Source organism: Lineus longissimus, chromosome 6 (genome assembly GCF_910592395.1).
Source record: "Lineus longissimus chromosome 6, tnLinLong1.2, whole genome shotgun sequence".
Taxonomy (NCBI): domain Eukaryota; kingdom Metazoa; phylum Nemertea; class Pilidiophora; order Heteronemertea; family Lineidae; genus Lineus; species Lineus longissimus.
In genome coordinates, this window is record NC_088313.1 from 17301361 (window position 1) to 17311177 (window position 9817).

General features: G+C 41.8%; 1 protein-coding gene across 2 annotated transcripts; it reads right to left on the reverse strand.

Annotated features, from left to right (window-relative positions):
* Positions 1–388: 388 nt before the first annotated feature.
* Positions 389–9797, reverse strand: LOC135489722 (putative aminopeptidase W07G4.4). 2 transcript variants are annotated; one of them, XM_064775217.1, is made up of 15 exons: positions 9642–9797; positions 6715–6850; positions 6422–6487; positions 5516–5598; positions 5241–5349; positions 4986–5116; positions 4416–4515; positions 4186–4261; positions 3912–3997; positions 3651–3755; positions 3332–3407; positions 2898–3100; positions 2562–2669; positions 2131–2262; positions 389–1953 (listed from the first exon to the last, which is right to left on the reverse strand). In XM_064775217.1, exons 1-15 carry the CDS (start codon positions 9650–9652, stop codon positions 1819–1821), a joined length of 1557 nt encoding a protein of 518 aa, XP_064631287.1. In that variant the 5' UTR covers positions 9653–9797; the 3' UTR covers positions 389–1818. The 2 variants fall into 2 exon arrangements, with proteins under 2 accessions (XP_064631287.1, XP_064631286.1); XM_064775216.1 differs by lacking the exon at positions 9642–9797 and adding an exon at positions 7381–7409.
* Between the last annotated feature and the right edge of the window lie 20 nt (positions 9798–9817).

Genomic DNA, 9817 nt, shown 5'->3' on the forward strand with positions numbered 1-9817 from the left:
TCGTTTCTGTCGACAAAAAAAGTGACCACAGGAAGAAAACTTCAATCAATTATCTGAGGGTGACTTTTTAATTGTTATTTCAAGTTTTTTCAGGTAATCAGGTGCCATGTGGAATCTCGGAACAAGGCATCCTTCGTGGTAGTCCTCGTCACCGACCCAGCAAGGGTCACTCAGTGAAGTAGAAAGGGATGGGGTTCGGGTGTGCAATGCGCAAGTCACTGAAAATCTTTAATTTATCCACATAACTTGGAGATTAGGGGCATATGAAGCAGTGATTGGAAAGAATTGAACTGACAATCATCTCAAAGAATGAGGAAATACTGGCGCTTGAATGTTGCTACGGCTTGAGGAGTGTATTACAAGGCAAGAACCAAAATTCGGACCAGAGTTTGAATCAAAGATATCTTTATTGAAGAATGATCACATCACAGACAATTCACCAAAGGTTATAGAATCAGAAGATACATATAGAGTCAGAGTTCGTGAGAAAGAAAAGTCCAACAGAGACCATTATTTTTTGTTTAGGATACCTGGTGACGGGTACTTAGGTACCTGGTGTTTTAGTAGTGGTTACACGCGTACATAAAAAGTAAAACTTTGGGACAGATATCTGGTGTTTTGGATAGGCTGTTAGCCAACCAGGTGAAGATGGAAGTTACCTCAAAAGAGACTTTTTGCACTGAGAGGGAGGCAAGAGCTAAAACCACTAGGGTCACTATCCCTCTGTAGCAACCAAAAGTAAGTGTAAATTCTTAGGTTTGCATACTATAATCTGACCATTCATACAGTCCAACACTACATCTACACAACATCACATCAATGTCATATGTTCAATGCAAAAATGTCGAAAACTAGACACAGAAAATCAATGGTTCTCTTATTTGGTTCAATTGAAGTTCAAAATTAAATACTGCACCTTTGATAATCATTAGACAAAATACAAGTTATCATTGTATGAAGAAATAGGGAGACATTCTGACATGGTACATTATAATCAGCTAAGGGACAAGCACCAACCTTCTCATCCAATACATCATGACATTACACAAGTAAATTATCTGGCAACTACATCGTACGTCCCTTTTTCTACAGGACTTTTATAATTTGATTCATGAAAGCACATTTACAGCACATGTATGATATTCAAACACTACAAATCTGCACACCAGTTTCTATCTAGAGGTCATAGTCTTTGTCATTCCCCATCATTTTGAGATTTCACAGTAGCTATACATTTAGGCAGGTTGTTTTGATATGAAGTACATTGTATTTGCCTGCTTTATGGTTGTAATTTGATATGTCCTGGTGATACGGAGACATTGCCTGAAACACTGTGCTTTACAAAGTGGTAACATTGGAGGGTTGAAACCACCAAATATAGCCTGAACCTGACATAAAAATAACAACACATGGTAGCAGTGAGGTTCCATACATGCAGATACAAACAAGCCACAAAAAAGTAAGTAAAATTCTTTCACTCTCAAACCTAATTGAATTATCAATTTACTACAAGCCTAAAGAAATGAAAGAATTGAAAGGAAATAAAGCTTAACAACTTTCAATCATATAATCTTACATATTATGCACAGATAAATCTAGAAAGTGACAGAGCTAAGCAGCAAAAACACCAGTTTGAAAAAGAACACTCGACACAAGTAAGTAAATCATCAGTGGTTAAATTGTACTGAAAAATATCTGAGCAATGTAGAATCTACACTAATCACCTGGTGTCATAAGTTTGTCAATAACAAGTTGAGCAATAAGTTTGTCAATAACATGTTGCTGACCGGAACGTCATCGTTATGATACTGGTTTCATTCACAGTCTTGGGAGCACGTAGTAGTTGATGATAGCGGGTATTGGACAGCCTGTCGGTACACCGGGGAATGGACCGGAGGAACCGGCGATATCCAGGTGGGAATATGGTATTGGGTGCTTGGAGTCGATGCCATGCTGAAATGGAGGAGAAATAGATAATTTTTAGTCCACCTAATTGATCATTGGTGAGGATTCAAACTGAGAAGGAACCTTAACCTTGCCCATCTGCTGACAAGTCCCTTTTTCAGATGTAAGATGTCAATAGAAATAAAGATAAAATGTGCTGCCAAAGGCATTAGTTCAAAAGGTTACCTTGTCCATCCCTGAAGCCATGATCATGAATGCTGACGGTGACTGATGTCCTCGATCTGTCATCGTGGATGGGCTATTGTTGCATTGCAGTACATCCTCGTATTCTGATTTACCTTTATGGAATTCATAGTCCTGGAGGAAAAGAGAAAAACAAACTACACAAAATGTCCTGCAAACAAGCAATTTAAATTGTTACCACCTGCAATCATGATCAGGTGCGACAAAAATATTTCACTTGCAGAGGTCATCGTAGGTGCCTGCGACAAGAGTTGGTTTTCATAGCGACCTGCTATCAGTATCAAACAGAAATCTGAAACTGACAGGGATGGCACCCTGGTCTGATATATCAATTAAGGCATAGCAAGAACCTGATGACAAATCGGGGTAATGTCCCAAAGGTGAACAGTCCCTCTTTTGGCAATATGTCTCACCTCCCTCCTGATGTTGGATATTTCAAAAGGATCGCCGAGTCTATCACCGGATTCTTGCATATTTTGTGAGGTTTTCTCCCGACGGGCTGGGCCATTATCCATGATAATCTGTGAAGAGAAGTAACATCCACTGAGATAGGATAAAGACTTCTCGAATAGTGAAAATTAATCTAAGTGGCTCAAGTTCCAAAGACTGGTACTTTTTTCTAACCGCTTCTAGCAATTTTAAGAAGTGTTACAAAACTGGTTTTATAACCAATTCATATGTATGGACATTTCAAGGGACAAAAATTTTTACATGTATCAACAACACTTAGAGTTAACCATTATACTCACCGAATAGTGTGGGCCCATTGCCCTAATTGCATGTCCGGTCAAGGTCGCAATGGTGAATATGTGAGGGTTGACTTCTTTCAGAGCCTGTTCCTTCATGAAGCACAGCAGATCTGACATGACCATTCTGCCCTCAGCATCTGTATTTCCGACCCTTACGCGAACCTTCGCTCTCGATGTGATGATCTCATCAGCCACGTAACATTCTGGAGAAAAGATACAAAAGTAAATACAACAAATCTACGAGAGAATTTATTCCGTTTTCAAAAGCCTTACAAACATGTTTCCATTACACAGTGACATGCTCAATGTTCTGAGATTTCCGTAAGTGGTTGGGAAGATGTTTTCCAATGAGAAAATTCCAATTCTGCATCATCAGAGCATCAACCAATCACAGGGAGCTACTTTGGGGAGTGTTGAGGATAAAGACTACTCACGAGAACCAACACTGTTCCTAACCATACACATTGCTGCCACAGCTTTCAAGCCTTTTGGTTTCAGAACGGAGAGTGTCTGCAATCAGAAAAAAATGAAATCGCTGTCAGGCCTTTCAAAAAGCGCAGTCTGTAATAACTCAAACCCAGAAATTTTCAGCGATTTTTCACTTTATAAATGTTATTCAGCATCACTCTGCGAGTTGGCATTTAGAAACAAAAGCCAGTATAATGGTAAAAACACGGCCTATGGAAACAAAGAACTCATTAGCAATTAAGTATCAAGACAAAAGGAAATTGCTGTTGCATAATTTGTACACACCTGGAATATTCCTGCAACAGTAGCCGCACCACACTTGTCCCGATGCATGCCTGCCATGTGTCCACCAGCCTTGATATCAGCACCACCAGTGTCGTAACAGATACCCTAGAAAGAAAATTACTCAACAAATGGTATGTGTTTGAATAAGAAGTGCAATAACAGCAACCTTTTTTCTTTACCAGAGTCGACGAGGACCTTAGCTTTACCTTTGGGCTTTCCTTACCGCAGATAGGAATACAAGGACAAGTATTTTGTACAAACCTTTCCAACAAATAACAGTGTCTTATCAATGGTGCCCTCTCCGGTATACTCGAGGAATATCAGGCGAGCTTGATGCCGTTCTACCACTGAAAACATAATGAAAGACTGATGGCCAAATCTTACACAATTTACTGCAGACATTTAAAGCTGACAAAAAGGGAGAGCAGACAAGAATGTCTCATCACTTTCAGCATTACATAAAAGTAGTGAAATATTCAAATCAAAACTGTGAAACATACATTGTAATTGAATTTAGAAAGGAAGTATGACTTACAATGGGCAGCCCTGTTGACAGCTGCAAGGAGAGGATACTCCCTTGTGAGCGTGGCAAGATCTGACACAACAATCACCTGAAAATATACACATATTTAATAAATTTACAGTTAGTCATACCAGAGTGGTCGTACCATTCAAATTACAATTCTTAACAAAACTTTGGTGACGAATTTGCCATGAAAATCACAAGCCCAAACACTCTTGTAACTGAAAATTTAAACAAAGTACCTTTATGCATGTTCCAGCAAATACATCTTCTACATATTCTGCGACATGCGGTGGGGCCATTCTCTCTGGGTCAGACCCCCCAATATCTCTGGTGACAGACCTGCAGAAAACAATGTCAATAATCAAGAAACATGAAGCATATTTGTCAGTGTTATAGTATTACCCAAAAGTGCCCCCATTCCTCCTACAAAGGCTGTATGGAAAAACAATCTTCTGTCAATGTCGGAACGGCAGTAGTGTAGTGGCCCGGTCTCTGACTAGTGGTCAAGAGGTCCCTTCTCCGGGTTTTGATCTCAACTGTCAGCGTTAAAGTCTCTTCACCTTATACATGCTGTACTTATTTCCTTACTCCAACCTAGTTTATAAATGGGTACTGGACGGAAATGCTAAGGTTGTAGAGCTGATTGAGCTACTTGCCTGAGTTCTATACTAAAGGGTTCCAGGATCGACCAGGGTTAAAGTGTGAAGGCAGATGATAACCTATAATGAACGTTGTCGATATCATAACAAGTCGCCATAAACCCAAGACTTTTTCCATGAAATGAGCCACCACAATATACACATACTCACCTTCCCATTTCGATGGCCTTGAGTATGTTCAGTGCGTTCAATAATTTCCTCTCATCATTACACCACACACCCAATTTATCTACCTTAAAGCGTCGGCCTGGAATGTTAGGGTCTTCTCGGATTTCCAAAGGCTAAAGAAAATAAATACGCAGGGTGTGTGATCAGACTGGATAAATGACAGCAAAAATACAAGCAAATTGACAATAAGACAATAAGACAAGATGCACATAAGTAGCTATCCCATTCACAACCTACCACATAAAGAGCCTGTAAAGCACCAAGAGTTGTCACCTTGCCTGCTTCGGGGAAGGAATCGTCAATGGGACGGACCAGGAGTGGTGATCTCGAACCAGCACTGACTGCCCTGGAATTCACGTGAAAGAAAGAATGGAAAAATTTATACATTCCAACTGTAGTGTGCCATGTCAAATGAAATCTTTGAGTAGAAAATACAGGGACTGTTTTTTCTTTTAAAGTGGAATGTTTATTTATACAAAATACAGGAAATTTTACTGTGCACATTTCTTTACCTCTTAATTCCATTTTCTGCTGCATCAGCAAATCTTCGCACATCATCACAGTCACGATTCAGTGGGCCAGTGGGAGAAAATATCTAAAGAAAAAAATATCACATGTTACAGCTGGTTGTATGCAGAAACGATTTAAGTGGGGGGGGGGGGGGTTCTAGAAAAACAAGGGCATTTCATGGTCAATTTTGAAAACGGATTTCAGCTCAGGGTTTTTTTTTTGGGCAAATTCAAAGATTTTCTCCAGAAGAATAATGAATAATTACACAACTTGCAGAACAAGACAATTTCATAAAATGCTGAACTGAGCACTGAAAGGGTTACAGGAGCAAGTCTAGTCACAAGTACTCATTTAGCAGAAGGTCAATGATCAGTGATAGTAGTCCCATGACTGGTGTATAAATTGAGTCATTTGGATAATACAGCAGCACTTTGCCCTGACCTAATTGGAAGATTGTTCACCAACATACAAATTAATTTCCTGTGTGTTGAACTGTCGCTTTATGTTGTTATAAAATTACCGAAGATTAGACAGAGAATGTTACTTTAATACACATATAAACCGGTTTCCTAAATTGGTCTACTAATACTATTATAAAGTATCATTCAGTCAAACATAACACCTCAGGCAGTGTGCAGCTCGAGGTCAAAAATTACCCAATGTCATGTTTCAACAAATAATCAGTTGGACTTGCTCATCTGTGGACCTGAGTATCAAAATATGTCAGCTTTTCCCCTTAATTATCAAACCCCTTGCACCATTCCTAACAGTATTATTTCTATAACCAAGAGTTTAAAAGTGAAAGCAACTTTTTAGAGGACTTTTTAAGTTTGGCAAGTTTCTTCTCCAAGGGATCTCATTATATTCAAACACCATCAACCTTCGCTGACTTTTAAAATGTTACTTACCAGTCGCTTTCCTGGCAAAAATGGAACCTCCATCACAACAACATCCTTCTCGAATGCACTGTCAATCTGCAAATTTATCATGATGTATGAACTTCACGAATTATAAATAGACTTCTTCCTGGAGGTAAAGATTTTTCGACTAACAACAAAAATGTTAAAAAGGACGGAAAGGAATATGAAAACTACGTATACAATTTCCTCTGAATAACACAGTCATGACCCCAACAATTTCAAACACCTGTGGTCCCAAGATATTTGTGTCCCTTTAGAGAGGAGGTCTTCCCTGTACCTACCGTTGCATACTTCTCAAGAGGAGCCCTCAGACATTCCAAGTCTCCAGTTAGTTTCGCTGTTGAATCAGTCACCACCACGACAGAGTCAAACTGGCAGTCTCTGACATCAAGACTGGGCACCACGGGGCAAGGAAGTCTGGATAATAATTTTTCACTATATATTTACTGCTAATCAAGTCAAGCGATCGGATTATTCAGTTACTGCAGAACAGAATCCCTGACAAATTCAAAAAAAGGTCATCGCTGCCAGTGCCAGCCATTATAAGGTGCTACCAAAACCCATGAGCTGAGGAGGGTCGGGTCTAGGCTTGGAGCGTCAATTCCCTGGCTCTGAGTGTGGTAGTGAGTTAGACTATGTTCATAATGCAGGGTATCACTCTCAGGCTCCAGAGTCCTCGCATGACTATTGAGTCACTGAGGAGTCCTGACGACACGACTGAGTCATCAGTCTGAGAGTGTGAGACGGAGTCGGAGAGTCAAGTCAGCTCAGCACACACAAAATTTGCAATATATGAATGAAAACAACTGAATTCCCACTAAAATTTGATAACAATGGTATCAATCAACACAGGGAGCATCATTTGCACTGGGTCAAATGCTCCTGAAACGTGGAAATCGAGAAGATATTGACAAAATTTGAAAGGAAATTGCAGAACTCGCCCCCACCTGACATCCGCCATTTTGAACGTGTGATGGCTGGGTCACATGACCGAAATCATGTGACAAAACAAAAAATACACACTTCGCCCCTCACGCGCGGGAAAGTTTTTTTCGCGGGTGTTTTGACCTGGGTTTAACCCGCTCACGACCAGTTCCCTCGTTTTCTAATCTTTACGAACTCGTGCAGTGTCTGTTGCATCCGCCTCCCGCGAACACGGTGCACTGAGAAGTTAGCTGAGACGAGTGAGTACTGCACTAGCCTACTACGGAACAGGATTGTATGGGAATATGACCTGAATATCTTGACCCTCAAGCCTTGGATCCACTCCGCCGTCCCTGACTCGGTACGGAGAGGGGAGTTAACGGTCCGATTAACTCTGATGGTTTAGAAGGATAAAATCCAGTCTGAGTCGGTTTTTTCACTCCTTATAGTCCTACGTATACAAAATATCGCGAGGCGGAGTAATAAGAACCACTGGTTATGATATAAGGATGGATAAAATCACGCCTTCATCTGGTAAGGGCATCCTCGGCACCCAGTGGTTTTCCATATGCTCCAGCTCTCGCTATTTGTATGGGACGTAGGAGTATCAAAAACCTGAAGCTCAGGATGGATAAGGGAGGACCAGCGGCTATGACCATTGATAATGACAGTTCTGCGGAGAGGGCGCTTTGAGATCTACATCAGTAAATTGAGTTGGCACTAAGTCTTGGTAGGCCTATTTTTCACATAATAAATGCATGTCATCTAAACAGTAACTTTCTCCCTAAGGCTTATATTTATCATTAGTGTCGGTCCGACATTATCTCCCAGCCCGCTGCCCTCAATCATAGGGCTACTAATACTCCCGGAATACCCTATGAAATTAGATGGGGCCTATGCGCGCTATCAAAACGTGCCCGCCGCTATCAAAACGCACGTGCTAGCGCAATAGTTTCATGATGCGGCTGGGGCTTGTAGGCCTAACCTGGACGCAGATTTGGACACTGGACGCTAAGTTTTGTATCGTTGGATTGCACTGCCTGGATTCCATGAACCTCGCCTCCAGTTCAAGATGAAGAGTTTATTTGACTCGATTTGGTAACCACATCACGTGAACAGACTATAGTGTTGACCTCAATATTAAACTTGCACTGCAACATGATACACGACCATCCCTTATTGAACTTCCTCAATTAGCCTATCGTGACTAGTCCACTGACATCAAAGGGACGGGGCATCATCGATTTCACGTTGGTTGGGACGTCGGGGGCGGTTGATCCGAACGCGACTTACTGATAATAGATTTGCACACGTCTATTTGTTGATGAGCTTGGCAATGTTATACACATTCTTGCCGGTGGTGTAGTGCTTTGTTGTGGTTATTGGTTCGATTCTGTTGGATTTTTAAAATCCTGTACACGTTGGGGGCCATGACGCCCCAGCGGGTATCAACTGCGATGGGACATGGAGACTTATTCACGGCTGGATTCTTCGGTTCCACTATGCGATAAATGCCTTAAGGTCAGCCTCACCACCACAGTCAAAATAGACTCTTTCACCAGTCTCCTCCATTCACTCATTACAGAGACTGGTACTAGACGGCATTTCACTCGTCATGAACTGTAGATTTGGGGGCGTCGGCTTCCGGTGTCCAGGCACGTCCAGTCCCCCGCAAATCGTGCAGAAGACTCCCGCGAAAATACCTCCGTCGCAAAATTCAAACCGCCCTTGGCTCCCGATTGGTTTAAATTGGGTCACGCGGCGAGATTTTTACGGCACATTCTTTTGCGGCGTGTTTTTAGCGGGGCATTGTTGCGGCGCATCATTCGCGGGAGGCCTTTGCGGCGCAAGTAATTAATCGGCCGATATATTCTGATTTATGTCCCCTCCCGCCTACCATAAATGTAGGCTATTTACATTGCTTTGCTTCCAAATGCAGAACACGCGCGCGGAGGCGATGACACACAATGTTCAATGCGTATATGCCGGGATAAGACAAGTGCGTCGTCCGGTGAAAATGCCAGGTGCGTTTTGGGACGAACAAAATATGGACCACTTTGTCCTGTTTTGACCCAGATGTTTTTTCTGATCAAATGTGGTACCGAAACTAATGCATTGAAAGTGTCTCATAGAAATCTATCATAAATGCCTCCGTGAAAATGTTTGCCAGATCTGATTATCAGCGCCCGACTGATCTGGCCCCACCAGATGATGAATCGCGCGAAAGGTTCGAGAGGAAATAGAGCACAATCTTTTGACCTTGCAGAATAAGTATAGGCCTTACCTGCTTGACATGACAGCGACTCGGGTGGACTCAGTCGGAGATTCGATTAGTTTTCCGAGGGTGGATTTGATAAGACGTGGCTGTCGACGGCCGGCCGCGCACTTAATGATTTGTCAATTCTTTCCACTCCCTTTTAACCGGTCGGGTTTCTTTCACAGTAGGCCCCTGGCCGTTGG

Coding starts and splice junctions, on each gene's coding strand:
- LOC135489722 (XM_064775216.1), bottom strand. Junction 5,599..6,421: donor TTTTGCCAGGAAAGCGACTG/GTAAGTAACATT, acceptor TTTTTTCTTTAG/ATATTTTCTCCCACTGGCCC. Junction 1,954..2,130: donor TGGCTTCAGGGATGGACAAG/GTAACCTTTTGA, acceptor CCTCCATTTCAG/CATGGCATCGACTCCAAGCA.